Source organism: Zeugodacus cucurbitae, chromosome 6 (genome assembly GCF_028554725.1).
Source record: "Zeugodacus cucurbitae isolate PBARC_wt_2022May chromosome 6, idZeuCucr1.2, whole genome shotgun sequence".
Taxonomy (NCBI): Eukaryota; Metazoa; Arthropoda; class Insecta; order Diptera; family Tephritidae; genus Zeugodacus; species Zeugodacus cucurbitae.
In genome coordinates this window covers 59,472,940-59,495,852 of record NC_071671.1, presented here as the reverse complement: position 1 = coordinate 59,495,852, position 22,913 = coordinate 59,472,940, and the positions used below count along the sequence as shown (strand labels likewise).

At 30.6% G+C, this 22,913-nt stretch overlaps 1 protein-coding gene across 2 annotated transcripts in view; it reads right to left on the bottom strand.

Moving 5' to 3' along the window:
- The window catches only part of LOC105217560 (uncharacterized), a 60,968-nt gene extending 39,023 nt beyond the window's left edge, over positions 1–21,945 (bottom strand). The window contains exon 1 of one of the 2 annotated variants that reach the window (XM_054232897.1): positions 20,403–21,945. In XM_054232897.1, coding sequence (XP_054088872.1) covers positions 20,403–20,405 — 3 coding nt within the window. In that variant the 5' untranslated portion in view covers positions 20,406–21,945. The remainder of the gene's footprint in view (positions 1–20,402) is intronic. The other variant, XM_011192618.3, reaches the window with a different exon arrangement.
- Positions 21,946–22,913: the final 968 nt, after the last annotated feature.

The window sequence follows — 22,913 nt, the reverse complement described above, 5'->3', positions numbered from 1 at the left end:
CTAAATAAGAAATGATTACATAACCTAAAATATCTCAAATATTTAAATTAGATATTGTAGTTCATATGGTAGCTTATGATCTTTGATCTTTTTAAGTGAAAGAAGAAACATATGATGACTGTGACTATTTAGTTTCAAAATAGTATTCTAGAAGACGTTCCAGAGTTCAGAACAGACTAAAGATTGGACCTTATAATAATTTTAAAGGATTCTTCGGTTTTGGAAAGTCGCTTTAGAGTTCAAAGATATCTAGAGATTGGACTTTATAGATCTTATAAAAGTTTGAAAGGATTCTTCGGATGCTCCTTACATATTCTATCACAAAATATGTTCATAAAAAAAGTAAAGCTGGGTCCTGAAATACAACCTTTTATAAATCTGTATAGCTTAACTCGGATAAACATATGCAGTCACATCCAAAAATTGTTGTTCCAACTGGGTTATGCAAACATACAGACAATAAAAACTGAGTACGCAAATGCGTGTCTTATGCCGAAGCTTGGTATTTTTTTCGCTTAAGTAATATATATTTTAATTATTATCGTACATTATTCAAGCTAAATATGGTTGATTGCTAGCGAAATGCTGCTGCTCTTGGTGTTGTTGTTTTTGTTATATTTTATAGAAACCTATAGAAAAATTGCTCATCGCTTACGCGCCTGTCCCTATAGAGACATATTGTACATATCGAGTGCATACAGACATAGTATACTATTTTTTACTGACTCTCGCCTGTTTTCTTTGCAGTTAATCGGAAATTAATATTTATTTAGGCGCGTTGTATGTTATTGTTTCTTGAATTACAAAAGATTCACTGTATAAACGGAGGTATGAAATTGGTTGAGTGTATATGACTTGGTAATGCCAACAAAAGTGTATATTGTATTAGTATATGAGTGTGTGCGTGTCTTGAGTGTAATATACATAAGTACCTATAATCACAACCGCAATTAGTGTGATAAAAACTGTGTGCGACTGCTTATGGTTAATTGTTTGTTTTAAGAAATCGGGGGAAAAAGTACGCTTCACTAATAAAATTAAATAAATAAATTCGAGGATTTACACAGTATGCGCGTACTATCAGCGGTAGCCACAGCTCGCGGTTAGCTGTGTTGATAATTTTAATAAGCAGTTATAAGCAGATTGTTGACTTAACAATAAATACGCGTCTAGTTAATTAGACTATATAGGGCTTAAAATTTAATTAAAAATGTGCTATTGGAAATTTTTGAAATGTAAATATACTTAAGCTTTAGGTAAGCTTGCATATAAAGGAGTAATAAGAAAATGGTCGTGATTGTTTTTCGGATGACGCAATTGTTGGTTATAATAGATTTTATTTTTATAGAAAATTCTACTTTATTGAATAAGTAAAAAAAAATTGGATGAGAAGATAAGTATTTAAAAAAATCAATTATATCTTTAAATTACCAATTTTACAATTAGTTTGTAATTTTAGAAATATTTTAATGTATTGAATATATAATTTTTAATATAATATTATCTAAATTATGTAAAATTTTCAAAGAATATCTATTGAGAACGAAAATTAATGTTTGAGATACCAAAAATTATTCAAAAATTTTCATAAACCAGTTAAGAATTGCAAAATTGACGAACGAAATTGTGAAATTTGCCTTAAAATTATGAAAATGATATTAATTAAAAAAAATTACAATTTCTAAGAATATAAGACACTCATATTATTAAGCGATCTCCACGATCGGCTGAGTTTCTTGAAGACCCTGATACTTTTTCCTCACCCTTTACTACTCAATGTGTTAGAGAAAAATTAATCAATATTAATCTCAGTAATCATCCAAACACTTCTAAACATATTAGTCTATACCAAGCACTATTCCAACGATCACCCAATCAAGCTCGTACTCGTACGCATATCAAACTCAACTTGCAATCATACGCCATCACTCAAAACTAATAAATAATAATAATGGTTGGTTGCAGCAGTCGAAGGTCTAACCGATGAAAGCGTATTAATGTAGTTTATGAAATTCAAAACGCATTCGCCTCCTCTTTTAATCCAAGATTAATGGAAAATCTCACGAAATCACTCATGCTTACGGCGAACATGCAGCATTATGAGTTTTTTATTTCATTTTTTTTCGCTTGTTCGTCGAAATGCGATCACACGCGGGCTGCGCAGGCGCAAAATATGATCAATCGCTACAGATTAAAACACGCTTCCACAAACCCAAATCAAATGTCAAAAATCAATACAGAAAAATTAGAATTAGGGTGTGTAGCTTCGTAGAAGAAACCGAAAATCGATTTAATCATAATAAAAAACAATTGGAGCTGCAGCTGGCTGCCATGAGGAAGGCGAAGATGTTGACGATGACGATCACGCTGACATAACTAGCAACAAAGACAGTCATACTGTGAGTTAAAGAAAAACAACAACAATAACACAACTGTCGATGACAAATAATGGTAATCAAAATGCGAGTAAGTCAAAAACGAGCGACACTTCAAAAAAATAAAAAAAAAAATGTTTCCTAAAACAACGTCATTGGCATTTGTTAAGTCCTACGATTGGGACTAAGCGTGTTTTTGTGAGAAAATTTTCAAAAATACAGAAATTAGTTGATTATAAAGATAAAGCGCAGTGCGACGTTAGGGAATTAAAGCGGCGCATTAAGCGGAAGAGGGGTGTCACAAGCGTAGAAAAAGAGTTGCGTTGCGCTTTTTTAAGTGGAAGTGGAAATGAAGTCAGACACAGCGCAGTGACACAAAGTAGACTCAGGAGTTATATGTAGCTAGCTAACTAGCGCTCTATGGCGACTTATACACGTACTTAAGCATATCTCGCAACTTATATACAAATATCTATGTACATATGCACATATTTAATGCTACCACAATTCAGTCAGGCAGATGTTTTGAATGATTAGCCGCAAGCGTTTGCTTTTATTCCATTCAAATTTTTTTCCTGATGCATGAGTTTGGTGCTGACTTGCAGATGTGATTGAAATATTAATAGGGTAGTGTCTCACAAAAGACCGATCGAGATTAGCTCACAAACACATATGTATGTTTGTATATGTGTGTGTCCGTATTTGATTTTGTAAGGAGTTGTCTAGTCAGCTTGCGCTCTTCTTTCTAAGCAGAAAGCTTGTGACACTTGAGTAAAAAGGGGTGGAGTACACACACATATTAATGTATGTGTGTTTGTCTTTTTTTTGGCGGATATTCATGTGCTTTTAATATTATTATTAGCTATAAACAATAAATAAGAAACTCGATTTGTGCGCTGCTTTGTTTGCTGAGAATTAAATGACTATAGAAATTATAGAGGAGATATGTGGAGAATGAAGGGAAAAATTAATAAGAAAGAATTGAGGTATTTATATATATAAATATATTCAAATTCATATAAAATAATCTGTGAATATCATATGCGAATAGCTTAAAAGCTGGCTATACTCTGAGAGGAGGTTAGAATAAAAGAACTCCGTCCATAAAATTATAGAAAAGGAGACTAGTACAACAAGGCTTGAAGACAATTACGTCTCTTTTCGATACTTTTCGTGTGCAAAGTGATAAAAGTGGTCTTGTCATAGGACGTTCTCGAATAATTCGTTCCATTTAAACCATAGACTCTATAGACCAAAAATGATATTAGTTACATGCTGCTTTGCGACTAATCGCAGAATCATCCCAGATTTATCGAAAGTTCCTTTAAACCAGAATAAGGAAAACTCTTCGATTTTACTACACGGCCCCAAAATAGAGACAGAAGTAGCATAATTTTTACCAAAAAAGTTAAAGTTTACTTATTGAGTAGTTTCAACACATAAATCCCATATTTGTAAGCTATCTTCTGCACATTTAAGTAATTAGGAATCAAAGAACACACCCAAAAATGCATTTCGATAATTTTCAAGCAGCCTCTGCAAGGGCAAATTGATGCTCACTCCATATTATCCAAGTATAGTCATACATATTTATATACTATATTTATGTATATGTTCAAGTACTAAAGAGCGCATGCAAACAAACAAATGCATATTACGGCAATCAAAAGTGTTCAAGTGACATACACGATATGCAATCATTATACCAATTCGAGTAAAAGACACCCTATATACATATCAACACACACATACACACATACATATGCACTTTAATACACATGCAATAAAGGGTTCGGCGGTTCATCAACAGCACAACTGTATTGAGCGACTATTTGGCTGTGTGGCAAAGGAATGTGCAAGGCGACAATCCGTCATCATCAAATGAAATGTACAAGCAAGGAGCGAAGTCAGCAACAATAATAACAAAGCCATACATACATATGTAGATATGTAGATATCGAATATTGTAGTGCTACATGCGTATAAGTATTAAAGCAACAACAACAAATAGTCAATATGTATGTATGTAAATGGCTGCAACAAATGGTGTGATGTATGGGTTAATGGTTGCATTTGGTGAATTTCTTTCTTTCTTCTGTTTTTCGTTATATAAATACATACCAGTAGATATGCATCTGTGTGTCACTTAAGAAATTCAATTCAATAGTCTTTCCATGAGCATACGAATTCTACGAAAATGTTCGTGACAAATTTATTTAACAACTGGAAGCTTAATTAGTTTTTAATGTAAATCGGTTGCTTTGAGGTTAGATACGGATTGGATAATATTTTTCAAAAAGTCTCTATTTTATACTTGTAAGCACATAGAAACTCTCGAAATATTCTAGAAAAATTTGTAATGGTATTGGCGGTAATGGATTATAACAAGCTTCTTTCAAGATAATCATTCCAATAAAGTACATAATTATTTACCGAAGACTGGTCAATTGATTCATTTTTGTACCAAGACTTATGTTAATAGCTGTTAATTTCACAGCTTTATATGCAGTAATGGTATTGGTATCGCTAATTGTAATGAAATATCGGAGTAATTATGATAATTTTCATACAAAATCATGTAGTAATGGAAAATATAATCGTAATTGGTGCTGGTACTTGTAATTATATTAATAAAGTAATTAAATAGGTAATGGTAATTGCTTTGACTAATTAATTGAAATATGAACAATAAAAATATATCCCAAATGTGCCAAAATAATAAACCAATACTGATACTGGAGCAAGGATCGTGATATTATAAATTGACAAAGTAATTGTTTTTAATTGAAATAGTATTTCATTGTAATAGTAATGGTATAAGTGTTTTTAATAATTCAACACATTCATAAACTTGCCAACTAGCAATATGACTATCATTTCTACATACCACTACATACATATGTGGATTTCTTAGCTGTGACATGTGTTTTATATACGTAACAGCATTTATATACAGTTATATTCTAACCTAAGTACCTATGTATTCCTTACTTTTCGTTTGTTTATTCCTTTAAACTCGCTTTTTCAACCCTCTAGCTTCTATTCATTGTATCATATTCTAAAATGTTAACTCGTATAATTAATCGCCCATTAATTATGTTTGTACCGTAGAAATAGCAATTTGGAAAAAAAGTGATCTAACCTGTTTATAATCTTACTCGTTTTAACGCTCCTTGAATTCATATTGTTCTCGCCGAATTTTTTAAGAATTCTCATGCACAGCTTTTACTCGTGTTGCATTCTTAAAACGTTGCTTTTTTTGTTCTGCGCAACGAATTCCTAAAATTTCAAGCCATTACAATACAAAAAAAAAATAAAAATTTTGTTGACCTCATTCTGGCCAAGTGTGCGCCAGCTAATTTTTTCTACAGATTTATTTCTAGTTTAGCAATTTTCCATTTTTGTTTTATTCCCTTTTTAATTTATTATTTTTATTAACCAATGCGAATTGCATGACATTTTTAAATTTTTTTATTTAATTTTATTTTTTTTTTATATTTTTTATTTTTATTGTCGAAATTCTGTTTTTGCTTCTCCTTTATTCAATTCACTTAAATATTGCGCTTTTAATTTTTCGTTTTTCGGTATTTTATTTTCTCATTGTCTACATATTTGCGTTTGCGCGCTCTTTGCTTGTCTCATTGGCTTTACCTTTTGAACTGGTTTACATTAAATTCTCATGATTAATAACAATTGCTGTACGAAATTCTGATTTGTCAACTCGTTTTTAGGTATTTCTGTTGTCGATTTTTCTTTTATTTTATTTTTGTATTTGTATTGTTCAAAAGCTCTGGTTTTTTCACTCTCATTTTGTCTGGGTGTTTGTGTCAACTTAATTTGGTTTGAAGTTATTTGCCAGTTGTTATTTGTTTTGTGGTCATTCTTGTTGTTGTTGCCTAGGGGGCGTTTACAAAAATGTGCGCCGACAGGATTTTTCACTATTTAATGACATGTGTGACTGTCTTGTCTTAAACGCACACGCACATGTCGATTTACTTAATTATGGGTGTGTTTAAAATTTAAATTTACCGCTTGTTTGCAAGTGGGTTGGGAGCTATGAAGTGCGTAGATTTGTAGATATGTACAATTATAAAAATAGTTTCGGTGTGAAAAATAACAGAATAGTGTTACTTTGTAATGGAAGTAGTAATGGTAATGTAGTGGTAATTATAAATGTAATTGTAATGGTAATGTTAATTGTAAATGTAATTGTAATGGGAATGGTAATTAAAAATAATGGACAAATAAAGTTTTGCAAATAATAATAAAATAATAATGAAATAAAAATGTTCATTATTTTACTTAATTATGAAGATTACTGAAATTAATGAGTACGGTATTTGTAATTGTTTTATATGAAAATAATTGTATTTTTGAAATAGTAATATAACGTTTATCGTAGCAATTCGGTAATGTTATTGGTAATAGTAATTTCATTAAGATTACTTAAATTAAAGAGTACGGTAATTGTAATGGTAATTGTAAGTTGCATGAAAATAATTTAAATTTTTAATAGAAATACAACGTTAAACATAGTTATTCGGTAATGGTACTGGTAATGGTAATGTAATTTAATAAAAAAAAAATAAAGCGACTATAAAACCAGATATTTTTTTATCTTTTAAAAATATGTATGTACATATATGTAGAAAGGGCGGAAAATTCGATGTAATTGGTATTTGTAATTGCTAAAGTGTGCAAAAATAATTGCTAAAATTAATGGCTATGTATATATAGTATACTAAAAACGAAAATGGAAAAGAAATTGATAAATCTAATGACAGTAAATCTTTAGGGGTTGCAGCATTCGTGAGAATAACTATAATGGGTGGAAATAGTAATTATTAAGGACATTAAAATAATAGTGCTGGAAATATTTTTAATGGTTCTTGCATTATATTATAATATTGTAACGGTAATATTTCATAGCGGTAAAAAAAAGTTTGGAAGCTATAACCGTAATAATATTAATGAAATAAAGAAATGGATGCGGTATGATTATGGTAATGGTATCCATAATAATGGTATTAATGTAAATAGTAACGGTACTCATATTTATTTTCAATTTATATTTTTTTTATTAGCAAAGCTAAAAAAGAGTGACATCAATTTTTTAATTCATCATTAGACTCGAATTTTTATAATGATTGATATCAAAAGGGGATTCATCAGAAATTTGTTCAGTGAAATCGACATTGATGAGCACATTTTCATACAGACGATTGTAGGTTTCAAAAATACTTTAGCTAACACAATGCTTGCATGAAAAAAATAAATTAAGAGAATTTTAAATTAATTTATCGCCAAACTCAACCCCTTAGCATACGCCTAGCTGGCATAACAAATAAAATGGATAAATTTAAAGAAATTTAGTGTCGGGTATGTTGTAGCAATTAACTTGCGACCAATTTATCTTTCAAACAGATACATACATACATTCAATAACATAAGCATTATAAATGATAGAGATACATTATAACATTTTAAGTTTAAAACCGTAATTACATTCCTAATAAATGCCGTAATGGTATTGGTGCACGTGCCACTAATTTATAACTTTAATACACAAATATGTATGCATGTATTTCTGTAACAGTGCGTGCTAGCAGTTATTTTAAAGTATATTTTAAGGGGTCAACCCTAGCAAATCGATACAAACACATACATATGTATGTATTTATATGCATATTATGATTGAGTATATGTAGATCTGACGACGTCACAACAGAGCGACTAATTACATGCGTTGAATGAGTGATTTTCCGAACAAAAGCCATGTAAATGGACAATATTGGAAGTGAAAGAGAGTGGAGGGGAGCAACAGCAAGCATTTGTGCCATTTGATTAAGTATAAATGCGACCAGATGATAGAGATGTGTTTGAGAGTACAAAGCGTAGCAACCCTTGGGCAGTACTATATTAAGTGTGTGTGTTTGTATATGAAATTGAGTTTCAACTTAGATTAATCTTAATTGTTTTTGTGCATGTACGCTTAAATTGTAACTAATAAAAATTCAACAAATGGTGTGTAAATTGCAATTAAACTATAGAGTAATCATACATTCAGCATACATATATAAGTATATATACATACATATATATGCTTCAGCAGTAATATTTATAAGTAATTACTTAGTGTAGCTAAATTGTGAAAAGTTACTATTGAAATGCTTGCCTGCCAGCAGGCGCTAAACTGCACACACACACGCACACACTAACTCACATATATATACAAGTATATATGTAGTGACGCGCTCTACACACCACCCAACAGCTCGTGATGGCGCTCTGTCCGTCCGTGTCACTTTCAGCAGATCAGTTGGGCACAGTAGCAGAGCCAGCAGCTTGTGCCTGATAGCCGCGAGCATACTGACCGACTGCCGAGCAGTTGCCGAAGCAGTGGCTGCTGTTACTCCGGCTGCTGACTGGCCTGCGGCCGTTGAGATAAGCGCGTGTGCGCGGCATATGCGCGCATATCGTGATCTTATACAAGAAAAACAACAATGAGCATGGCATAAAATGAATGGAAAAAAGTTGAAAAATTCTTGCTTTTAATATGGTGAATTATTTAAACTAAGCCAAAGCGGGCTATTGTAAGGCACATATGCTGAAGTATGTAAGTACAGTTATAAAGTAGGAATATATTTATATAGAAATATACATATGTATACGTTTAAGTGTGTGATTGCTAAAAGCATGCCACTTTCCTCATATATACAAAAACAAACACACACTCGCATATGCATGTATCCATTAATTTATTAGTCTGCAACATGCAAACCAATTGACAGCCAATCGCAATTAGTCACAATTTATTTAAACAACAACACACACATATATACATATATAAATACATCTAGTAAGATTTATTCCGCGGCACACTCGCATTCATCAACTGAATTGTGGTTTCCCTCATTTTTTCTTTTTTTTCTTTGTTTTTTGCATGCGGCTGCTTTCACACTTTTACACCACACAACTCTCGATCGGGAGAAAGGAGTGTTCACATAGCCATTATTTTTTCTAAATTTATCTTCTTTTTTTCTATTATTGCCGAATGCTCGCTTAATTAGCGCCCGCAGCACTTTTCTTAATTCCCTCTAATCTAAGTAAGTTAAGGGTTAATGTTTGTACGCAGTTGTTGTTGCGTTTTGGCGGCGGTAATCATAGCGCATCAATACATTAAGCTAAAGCAAAAATATTAATATGAAATGCGATTCGCTCGAAGTCGCCTTTGATAGGGATGCTGCTTCGAATTGTGGCCAACTGTGCGCCTTTGGCATGAAAAAAAAAAACAAAATTCAAATCACAATTACTGTGGGAAATTGTAGATCAAAGAAAATACTAAATCAGCTAATGCAAACCGCAAAAGGGTTTTACTTATTAGGGGTTGTTGGAACAGCGTTGGGTGGCTGTTATTTCAGCATGCATTTGTGTTTTTTATATGAAGTTGATATAGCATTATTGGAGATTTATCATCAATTATTAAAAAAAAAAAGTTATTTATACCTATATTTTTTATGATTTTGTTGTTGAATAGTATTGGTACTGGTACTGGTACTGGTACTTGTATAAGTATTTGTATTGGTACAGGTACTGATAGTGGTACTTGAATTGGTATTGGTATTTGACATTACTATTCGTATTGATATAGGCATTGTTACTGGGAGTGGTACTGGTACTGGTATTGGAATTGGTATTGGTACAGGTACTAGTATTGGTATTTTTATGATTTTGTTTTTAAATACTATTGGTACAGGTATTCATATTGATATTGGATAGGTATTGATACTTTGTATAGCTATTCCTATTGATATAGATATTGGTACTGGTATTGGTATTGGTATTTGGCATTGCTATTAGTATTGGTTCAAATACTGGTATTGCTATTTGTATTTCTATTGGTATTGGTATTGGTAGTGGTATTGGTATTGGTACTAGTATTGGTTTTGATATTGGTACAAGAATTTATCCTAGTATTGGTATTGGTAGTGGTATTTTTTAGTGTAATCCGATGAATAAAAAATATTTAATTTTGAAAAAACCTATTATCAACAAACTGTCTATGGGTATAGGAAAGCATGCAGAGGCAAACATATGTTAGAAGTTCAGATGTAACACACACATAAAACATACATACACAATGAGATATAGAAACACATATGTCTTATACTAAACAAATGTTTTTTTTGATTAAACAAAAGCATATCGATCAATTAATGCCTTCCTCCATGCATATGCGCTAGTTTAGCGGCACACAGCTGACTGCATACGCATTCAAACATACAAACAAATATGCTGTAGAAGCACAGCTAATCATACATATGAATTTTGGCACTTCAATTATTGATGGAATGTTTATTTACAACACTTTGATTTTAATTCTTAACATTTGAAATTTAATTTAATAGTTGTTTATGGCTAAATAGCTGAATGTTATGTTATACAAGCATGCACTTAAGTACATACATATCCAGAAGTGTGTGTGCATATGTACATATGTGGAAACAAGGCTATATGGGCAACAGAAAAAGCGCAGCCACATGAGCGGAACTAAAGCAAAGCATGTTCTTCTATATGCAACAACAGACTTATGCATACAATTGTTTGTTTGAATGTATGCATGTATGTACGCTTGTGTAACTCTAAAGCGACATGATTTGTCAAAATTCGTTAAATGTTGCCCCTAAAATCACGGTAGCCCACATACAAGCACAACAAAACCTTTGATGGACACTTAAACAGATATCAATGCATACATATTAACATACATACATATGTATGTACACGTAAGTATTTAGATTGCGCTTCACTAAGGTATCTAGCATAGGTATTTGTTCATATTTCCATTGTTTTGTTTTTTCCATGATTTTTTTTTTTTGTTTTTTTCTGGTGTGACGCAATGATTGATTGTCAGCTTTAATATCTTTCGCTTATTTTTTTCTAATATGTATATATGTATGTATGTTCTAACAATAGCCGCGCTAAACATTTATATTTTTTTATTGTTATTGTATTTCCATTTTTTTCCTCTACTTAGAAACACACCAAGGATCTTTCTAGTTGTTGTTGTTGTTGTTTTTTACCTCCACTCTCCCCATCACTTCAATTAACTGCGTTTGCTTAATCACTCATTTCTATGGAGTGTTAATTTCTTTACACATCAAAGTCAATAATCAAATGCAGCTGCCTATTGCATTTCAAATACTTTCGCACCTACATGCATTCAAACGTACTTGGCTGTATGGCTGTACATACAGCCTCCAATAGTCACACTCTCGCACTAACTCTTCTCAATTTCTCAGCATTCAGTCTTTTGCCTCGTTTCATTGTTCAATTACTGCATTTTTCCACATAAACCGTTTTTTCCTTTGTCCGTCTGACTGCGCTTTAATGTGTGTTTGAGTGATGGAACGAATTTGCATTAAATCCGCTGCGATTGTTGGTTGTTGTTGATGCTGCTGTCTACTGTGTTTTGTTGTTCTTGTATATTTGATATCTTGTGTGTGAGCTTGATTTTTTATTTTGTGTGATTGAAGTCATTGAATTGAGCGTGTAAATGCATTTAACTGCTTTTACTGCATTGCTATTGTAGGTACTAGGTGGTAATGGGAGTGGTAGCATTACCATTAGTACTTGAATTCTAACTAAATTGACAAATCTAGAAGATTTTCAATCAAGAAATTACTAATTTATGGCATTTTGGCGAAGAAAGCTTGTAAACTTTCTTTGTAGCCATTTTTATAGTACCTGTGGCATTGAAGACCGCATTCTTTATACTACCCCACTCAATAAATCAAAATTTTGTGCCTAATTTTTATGTATCATTGTGAGAAGATTCATCTGTTCGCAATATTATCAATATTTTGAAGGATTTAACGGAATTAATTACTCAAAAATCTTAGTTAGACCTTAGAGCTTTAGACCTTAGACCTTAGACCTTAGCCTTAGACCTTTTTGAGCCATTTGTAGAAATATGATCACCAATTCAAAATAAGTATTTAATATGCCATTAGTTGAAGAAATTCAGAAATATTCCATTATATTCATATCAAGATCTCACGAGCTAAAAAATATTCTAATTAAAATTTCAAGTTAAAATTCGCTATCGAGTATCGGATTATTTGAAAATACATAAGTAACGATCACCTTCAGATATGATTTAATAAAATTGTATTATTGAAAACTAATAACGTGCTTTGAGAATAAAGTCCAGGAGAACTGATAATAGTTATATCGTCTTAAAAATTCGTATGAAAATATAAATTCTCAATTTCTTACTAATTCTATAAAAACGATCTACTCATAAATGATCATTTCTTTTACAAAAAATTGGTATTTCCTCTTCTAGAGATTCTTACAAACTCTTCCAAAATCCTTTTTAAAATGATCGTGGCTTCGAAATTGAGTACCAACTGCTCGGTGATAGTAAGAAATGTAAAAACTAGTCCCCCCAACACCTAAAACTATACTTCACTTTTTAATAGTAAAAGCATTTAGCTCGATTATGAGTCGTATATGAGTCTCAACCGATCGCTTTGAGTTCATTTCCGTCAACAATTAGCTACTGAGTCGCATAAAGCACAATTTATGTGCTGGAACTCGTCAAATTGATCTCAGCAGTTGTTATTATAACAATTTATTTTTATAACCTCTATTTAATCTTTGCTATGCAATTGCTGCTACGAGTAAGGAATTTTATAACATTTTTTACTAGAAAGTGTACGTGTGTGTATATGTGCAAATGAAAGGCTTAAGACGCCAATAGATGCTTACGAATGAACTAGCGTTAGCTTTACTATTACTAAGTAAAATTGTTTTTGTATTGGTGTATTAAAATAGTAGGCAGAAAAGCGGTTAAATCACACAGCCACCCAACCACCCAATAAACAACGGAATATCACGGTATATTTGTATGTGTAGAGAGCCATCAATTTCTGTAGTCAATTTGCACCCAGCTGCTGGTGATCGTTAGCGCTCTCTGCTATCTTAAAACAAAACGCTCTTGCTTATACTAGAGGCACACAAACAGACACACACACACATGCATACAATGTAAAGAAATGTTGCTGAGTATGAGTTTCAAGTGTGTGTAGCAATGCTGCAACAGCGGCTGCAACAACAAATTCCTATATGGTTACACAAATAAAGCAATAAAACCAAAAGAATAATAATCAATTAATTTATTTATTGCCACAACGAATTGCTATGCTTTCCATTAGTTCGACGTTTTTGTTTTTGTAGTTATTGTAGTAGTCATTATTGTTATATGCTGTTGTTGTTGTCAGTGTCTATTGTCGCTGCCATTGTAGTTTAGCTTTAAATGTATATAAAGACGTACACATATCTACTAAATAAATTCGTTATACAATTTATACATACAAATTATTATTTATTCTTTGTGACTCCACTGTGCATATGCATATCGTCAATTTATGCCTGTTTTGCTTTATTAGAATATGTTTTTTTATTTTTTTTTTTTCGTATTGTCTTTTTCGCAATCTTGACTTTTTAGTTTAGTATGAAATTGCAGTGAATGCGCTTATTTGTTGTTGCGTTTTGTGTTTTAAATGCGCGCTACTCAAATATCGTCAGGCCAGATTGGCAATATGTCACATATTTATACATATGTATACGTATGTATATCGTTGTGTGTGTAAAGTAATTGGAAATTGTATGCAATATTAGTGAAATCGCATATTCATCGGATGACGTGTTGCAAATTGCAGTGGCTTCTTCTCTATTTGCATTGAATTACAAGGAGAAATTGCTTGCACAGAACTTTTAATTGGTACACTAACTAATAGTATGAAGAATGCAAATGTAGAATGTGGGCAAAGGAAATTATTTCTTGCAGTTTTAACAATTATTAGTTCAGAAATTGTAAAGATAAAGATAAAGTAGGATTTAGATAGGAATTATAATAATTGAATTGGTGATAATAATAAAAATATTTATTCTTTAGGGATTACTAAAATTAATGAAAATCAATAAAAAAAAGATTTGCACAATAAAATTAAAAAAAGTAAAAATAAAAAATTATAAAAAAAAACATATTTAAAAAAAATAATAAAATTTACTTTTAATAACAAATAGCAAAAAATGCATATAAAATCATTTAAAATAATTAACTCTTGCCTTGGAATTATTTTAATTATAGAAAAATTATATTAAATTTGGAATAAAAATTTAGAAAATAAGAAATAAATAATAATAAAAATGTATTGAGAGGTTTATTAACTAAAAATATAATTAAAAAATTATAATAAAAATAGGAAATAAAATCAATATACTTTTATTTATTTAAAAAAATACCAATATTTAATTTAAAAACTTTAAAAAATATTTGAAAGTAGTTAAAAAATTAATTTATATTTAAGAAAGAAATTTTAATAAATGAAAAATAATAATAATTCATTGATAAATAATAAGAAATTTAAAAACAAATAAGACAAAACATTACAAAAAATTATTACTATTAATAATTAAATTTAAAAAAATTATTATTATTATAAAATTTTAAATTTAAACTAAATTATTGAAAAAAAATTAAAAAAATATTTAAAATTTTTATTATTAAAAATTATTGAATTTTAAAATTAAACTAAATTAAAAAAAAATTAATTTTTTTTATATGTAATTCTAAATGACAGAAAAAATAATAAAAAAACTAAATTTGAAATAAAAAAAATTAAATTTGCTTTTTTACATAAGATTATTACAAAAAAAAAAAACAATTTTTTAAATAACAGAAAATATATAAAAGTAAACTGAAATGAATATTAATAAAAACGGACTTTGTATGTACAAATATAAAATATAAATTTTATAAAGATTTAAATTAATTAATTTTTTTTTTATGATGTAAGGGTTGAAAGCCTGAAATTATGTAATAAACTTCGAAAAGTTGGGTGGAAATAATGACGACTAGAAAAAAAATTTTATTTATAATATGTTTTTCTCTTCAAATTCACTCCACATCAAGTGTGTGCTGTGGCAACAACAAAAAATTAGCTAACAACAGGAAACGGCACTGCAACGCCAGAGCAAAAGCAAGCAAACTGCAACAGCTGTTGTTGGGCGCTGACCTGCGCCATGGCGTATGCCAACAACAAAAAAAAACGTTCAACTGTCAGAACAACAAAAAGCGCAGCAATAATTTTTATATAAATATGGCGCTGCTCCCTCTTACAGGCACTAGAGTGTCAGTGCTATAAACTATTTCCTTGACTAGGCGACTAACTTCATTTGTGTTTATGTTTGTTTGTATGAGTATGAGAGTATGTGTGTGCGTGTATTTATGTGACTCCTTTAATCATCGCACATAATGATTTCGATTTTATTTGCACTACAGTTTCGCGTGTCTTTGGCTTATTTCGAAAATTGTTTTAATTTCTTTTCGATTTCTTCACTAAAAATTTGCGTTTTCCGTTCGGTTATTTTTATATTCGCAGAATTTTAATTTTTTTATTTTTTTTAATGTTTCACTTCAAATTACCGCTAGTCTACACAGCTGTATATGTATATATGTATTTATGTTTATTTGCGCGATTTAAAAATATTTGATTGCTGTCTTTAGCCTACCTGGCAGTCGGTCGTCTATCTATAACTTAAAATGCATATATCATGCGCTTATGAATGTATTCATATGTACGTGAGTATGCTTGTGCGTTTGTGCAAATATTGAAAATGTGTTGGAATTATTAAAAATAGCGTGGCAAAATCATAACCACAGCAGTGTGCATAAATACTCTTACGAGTATATTTATGTATGTGGGTTTGTGTGCGAAGTGCCAAATGCGCTGCTACTAAAATGCTCCTGCAGCTGCAACTAACCGCCGCCAAGTGCATAAAGTGTGATTTTAAATCATAGTATGTGTGTCTGTGTCTGCACTCCCTAAGAATTCAATGCTTCTTCAGCACGCTTCTTAGCCGTCATCCTGCAGCAGCATCTTTCCTCTTCATCTGCATTTTTGCCGCATTTCAGTTTGTTCGCATAATTGTTGTTGTTGGTGCAGCCAATTTTTTTTTGCAGCCAATTGTAAATAATTATGAATCGCTTTCGATGCTTTCACGGCTCATGCTCATACGTACAGCTGTTGTTGTTGTTGTTCATATATTTAATATCTGCTAAATGCGAATGTTGGCTGCGGCGCTTCTTCAGTACCCAGCGACATGCATAGTCGTACATACATACACTTAATTTAGTTTATTTGTTTTTTAAACACTCAAAATGCCTTTTAGATCATTTCACGAGGCACATAGATACATACATATACAACAACAACATCCGAACTAACTAAAGTACACTGTTGCAGCTGTGTCACTGCTTCTTCGCCAATTTTTTTGCTGCTACTGTTGTTGTAGTTGTTGTTTTTGCTAATATTTTGCGCTTTATGATTTATCATTCGATCGACTTTAACACAATTTGATTCAATGTGTGTTCGGAGCGTGCAGGGGCTTCTAAGAAACATGCAAACATACATACTCACATGTGTATATGTAAATATGTATTTGTAGATGTGCGGATGGGCGCAAACATACAACTTGTATACATTTATAGCATCTTATAAGCGCTGTTATTAATTTATGAATGTGTTATTGAACAATTTTATTTATAATTTCTAACTAAATGCGAGCAATTGGGCACATGATGCGAAAAAATGTTGAACAAATTTGCAGATATACGTAGGGACATTTATATACTAAGAGCAATTGCCAAAAGCCGAAAATTATTGGTGGAGAAATTTTGGACAAAATTATTTTTTTTTACTATTTTTTAATTTTATAATTTTAATTATTTCGGTTTTTTATCTTTTATTTCATATTTAATGTTCTATTTTATTTTATTTTATTTTTTATTTTATTTTATTTTATTTTATTTTATTTTATTTTATTTTATTTTATTTTATTTTATTTTATTTTATTTTATTTTATTTTATTTTATTTTATTTTATTTTATTTTATTTTATTTTATTTTATTTTATTTTATTTTATTTTATTTTATTTTATTTTATTTTATTTTATTTTATTTTATTTTATTTCATTTTATTTATTTTATTTTAGATTATTTTAATTTATTTTATTTTAATTAAATTTAATTTTATTTATTTTAATTTATTTTATTTTAAATTTAATTTAATTTAATTTAATTTAATTTAATTTAATTTAATTTATTTTATTTTATTTTATTTTATTTTATTTTATTTTATTTTATTTTATTTTATTTTATTTTATTTTATTTCATTTTATTTATTTTATTTTATTTAAATAGTCATTACTCAATATACCATTCTTGTACATATTTTAAACCCAAAAAAAATATTTTACAAATTTCGGTTTTTCTTTAAAATATGTGTCATAAATAAAATTTAATAAGTCTCAATATTACCAAGAATTAATATACTAAAGTGGGCTGTTTACTTATTTACTCGCTTATATGCAAATACGTCTGTATGAATAAGAATTTACCGTAATCACTTCCGCCACAACGGAATCCCCTGCATTAAAATATTAATATTTTTATATTTTTCCAGCTTCTTTGCAATCCATCTAAAGTTAAACTTTGTGCTTCCCTTTGCTGTTTCGCAGAAATGATTTCTTTTTGTGACTAAATTTTATGACATTCCCGAGTTTTGCCGGGTTTATCTTAAATAAATTATTTGTAGTACTTCAATTAAGCAAATAAGCAATAAGTAACGAATGACTCAAAATCCAGAGCAACTGTTTTACCATTCATATGCATATAGTACAAACACAGGCTTACAACTACATACAGCTATATAAATATACATATATGTATGTATGTATGTGTTTGTATGCAAATTGGTGTGCTCTAAAATATATAAAACTACTGTTAAATATTCTCTTGCGCTTTAAATTCACTCGAATCTACTCCTAAGTATTTATCAGGTCGATGTCATATTTAGTTTATAATCAAATTAGTCACCCATTAGTAAGCGCTAGTAGTTGTTGTATGTTTGTGTTTAGCTTTATTTCGTCGCTGTAACTTAGCGCTTAGTAAGTGCTCTTAATGTATGACTACACTAGCGAATAATTTCCGCTTAGTCGCTTATATTTATTTGCTAACAAGCAATTGGGAAAACTGAGCGACTCATGTAGTTACATATAAACATAATTGTTTAGTAGTTAGCAAGTCTGTATAATTTAATAATTTAGCCGACGGTACTGTAATTGAGTTGCGATAATTTAATCAAACACAAATTCAAAAAATATTTTTTGGGTTATTTCTAAGTTGGATTCACGAAAATTATAATATAAAAATTGGACTTTTGCATTTGTTTACCACAAGAATTTTATGAAATTTATGCAGAAACAGATATTAATATTTAATTTTTTATATATAATTTATGAGCTTAAAAACTTTTGGAAATTCAGAATTTGAAATTAATTTACTAAATGGTGCTTGCGATCAAGTGTTTCACTTTGTTCAACTATACAGATTCACTTGTAGGTAATATTATCATAATTTTAGTTCAATCATTAAAGAAAAAATTATTTATTTAACTGTAAAAATATATTTTATTTATAATTTACTATACAAACGAAGTTATTTTAAAATTTAAATATAAGCAGTTCTATATCTTATATAGTATATCTACATCTATAAACATAAAAATATTCCTAGTTTTGAAATATGTTTCCAATGTTTTCATATATCCCTACAGGTACTTCTTATCTTATACATAGTTCCAAAGGTATTAGTGAGAAAATGCCCAGCACTTGCGAAATATAATATCTCAAGCAGAGCATATTGCCTGGATAATATGTAGTCACTAGTGCTGATAGCAAGCACACTAAATAGTCAGGGTAGTTTTATAATCTGCATTTCCTTCGGGTATGCTTGGACAATTGGACGTTTGCTGTTTGAAAGAAACAGTTTTACCTACAATTTCTGTTTCTGTTTCTTATAATGCTTACTAGCTTTACATCACATTTTCAGCAACACAGTTCATCACTTCTCTGCACAAGATATTTAATATTTTTTGTATGAAATTCCAGCCTATAGTTTCTTATCTACCTTTTTTGTACTCGAAGGGTAAAAAATTTAACTTTGAAAGACCGTTTTCACACAGGCAATTTTTGTCGCGGCAATTCTTAGTTTTATAGGAGAGGGGGCGACGAAGAGACGAGAATTTCTCTCTCTCTCGCTTCCCTTGGTCGCCCCCTCTCCTATAAAACTAAGAATTGCCGCGACAAAAATTGCCCGTGTGAAAACGGTCAAAGGAAAAAAATATCATAAAATAAATGTTATCTAATTTTTCTAACACAAAACTTCTTCTACTTCGAAAATAGCTCAAGATGGAGTATGAGCTCTAGAAATATCAGCACTTTTGGTAGATCGTACGAAAATCATAGAGCCGACTGATATATGATACTTAGAACTGAAGTAATTCCTGAATGGAAGCATTAAAGTAACTTGCCAATTAAGCTGTAGGATATTATATCAGCACTTGATAAAACTGTCCGATAATCTTTAAGATCTTTTTCTAAATACATATTGGTTTCGGAACATTACACTACCAAAATGGTTCTATATGTCATAAGTGATCTACACAATGTGATTCTAATGTCCGTAATCTGCGACTGCTATACATTTCATTCCAAATTTGTTTCCACAGTTTCAAAATAAAAAAATATAATAATGAATCACAGTCAGCGGCGTTCTAAATTTTCAAAACAAAGTATTTTATGCCAGTTTATCTTAAAATTTTGAATTTTTTTCAAAACAATTTTTTTCAATCACGAGTATTTTTAATCACTTTCGTCAAAAAAAAATTTATTTCAACTTCGTTTTAATTTTCAATTTTTTTTATATTTTTTTTTTACTAAACATGCACACATACATACATACATATGTGTATGAATAATACATGTGATTATCCGCATTAGAATTTGACTTATCAAGCAAATATGTGAGACTAATTTCTTTTAAAGCACAGTAGTTAAGCACGCTTAAAGTAATTAGATATAATTTAAATAAATATGCGATTCTTTAGTAATATTTACCATTTTTGCCGTTATGTCTTCCACTTTTAATCCTTTTTCGTATTAACTGCCGTGAGATTGGTGTTGCTTAGAAGCACGCGTGCGTATTTTTACACTATTGTAGTTGTTGTACGATTTTCACAAATTCGTAGCAATTTTGTCGTTTGTGCTAAGCGCTTTTTCCACACACGTTTTTAAGTTTTTATTAATTAACAAATCGTTTACAATAATTTTTATGATTTCTTTATTTCGCACAAAATTCACAGCATGTCTAGTTAATTTCTATTGAATTCTAAGTTTTGTTTTCTATGCTAAGGTATTAAAGTATATTTTTACTTTATTACTTGTTAGTGGTAAAAAAAGCGCTTTACAAAGTTGTATGTAGGTATTTTATATTTCAATTACTGTGGTTGTGTTGTTACTTTTTTAAGAAGGCTGCAGCTGTTGTGCATATTATTAGAAACACATGAGTTTTTTTTGTTTATTTTGCACAAATTGGTATGCAGAAAATATTTTGGTATGTAGTTAGACGCAACAGAATCGAAGGATAATTTTTTGAAATTTTTAAATTGTTGTTGTTGTTATTTTAAAATTTTTTCGACGCTTAAATAATACGCAGAAATTGAAAATACTCAGTTTATGATTATATGTATGAAACTAATTTTAATATAATCAGTTATGTTTGTTGTTGTTGTTTTTTAACGTTTTGTTTTTGTTAAATTTATATTCAATTTATTTTTTTTTAGTAATTGATAAATATATATTTTTAATGTATTTTTGTTGCTATAATAGTTACGTTCTTCACTTTATTTTAATATTTCTTTCAATATTTTATAATTTACACTGAATTTTTTACTGATTATCTCCGATATTTTACACTTCCGCTTGTAATTTTAGCTTCAAAATTCTTTTCAAATATTTGTTGTTATTTTTTACAAAAAAATTTACCACATTTTCCTATTCGCTCTCGCGTGAATGTCACTTTTCTGCCAATTTCCAGCTGCATTCAGTTCACTTGCGTCTTTATTTACGCCAAAAATGCCGTTATTCATCAAACTCAAACACCGAAAATTTGTTGTGGGAGGCGGCGCCTTAACTACCGTTAACCACCGAAGACCGCGTGTGAATGTTTGATATGATGGCACTTCACCGCAATAATTCCAATGCAAGCGTACAAACAAAAACAAAAAAGCACCAAAATCAAAACACGCAAGCGAAATCAAAAGTTGAAAAGAAAAATGGGCAACAACGCGTCCAACCAATACCGAATATCGAATGCAAATGTTAGAACGCGAACATTTTTTTGTATGAGCGCTCCCAACTACTGCTACTTCCAACTTATACTTATTATTATTATTATCTGCCACAACTGTCGCAACGGCGCAATGTTGTTCTTGCCACTACTAGTGCGCTAGTGAGTTGCTTATTTGATTTTTATTTAACTAATTTCTAGTTGTGTTCTCGTTGTTGTTGACTGTAGAATATTTTTGCTGTTGCCGCTTTAGCCGCTGATTGCGCTGCTGCCTGCCGCTTGCACGTTTAGTCAATGACTAAGGGCGCGCAATTCAAAAAATTTTTAAATTCAACACAACTCAACACAAAAACCAAAAACTAATAAAATCAATTTCACACACACACACATACACATGAGCGCTTGCTTGCAGCGCACACACTTACCCCGAAAACGCACATGCACAGACATACACACACGCATGCATTGGCTTCTTCCGCTCAGTGGCGCCGACAGCCGCAGCAGCAGCAGCAGCGCTGGCAAAACAAAGTGTAGCCGGTGAGCGGGCAGTTAAATGAGCGCTGCTCCTCACTAGCGTCGCACTAAGAGAGAGCAATGCTAAGCTAGTAAGCCAGCCAGCCAGCCAGCCAACAAGCAAGCAACAAATTGAGTGGCAAAACTGTAACGAAAACGCTGCCGCAGCAGTAGTGACAGCGCCAGCAGCAGCACTAGAAGCTGTAGAACATGTGAGCATTGTATGTAAGACACATTAACGACGCCAACAAAAACAATAAAAGCAATGCTAAGAAAGTGTTTATAACAGCTAGCAATTGCCGGCTGTGTACAGTGGGGCATTGTAGGGTAATGACTGGTGAAAAAATATAAATGAAGGGTTCTGAGTTGGGAAGCAACACTTCTTTCATTTAATCGATATATTTTTTGTTTTAAGGAAGAATAGTAGGTATATTATTCATTAAGAAATAAAAGGATACAACTTCTCTTACAACAAGATAATGCTATTAAGGGGTGATCCCATGTGATGGGATAGAAAAAATTAAATTAAAATTAAATAAAAACAAATTCTTAAATTGCTCTCTGAACATTACTTGAAGACGACAATAAAGTGATTTTTAAAAATTTTAAATCGTGTTAAAGATTCAGCAGTTCGAAGAGTTAGTTGGCAGCTGGAAACATTGAACGCGTTATTCTCAAAACTGTGATTTCAAACATTCATCCATCGTATCTCAAAAACGACCCAACCGAATGAAATTAGTTGGGAAACGCACTATTTCCAAAATTTC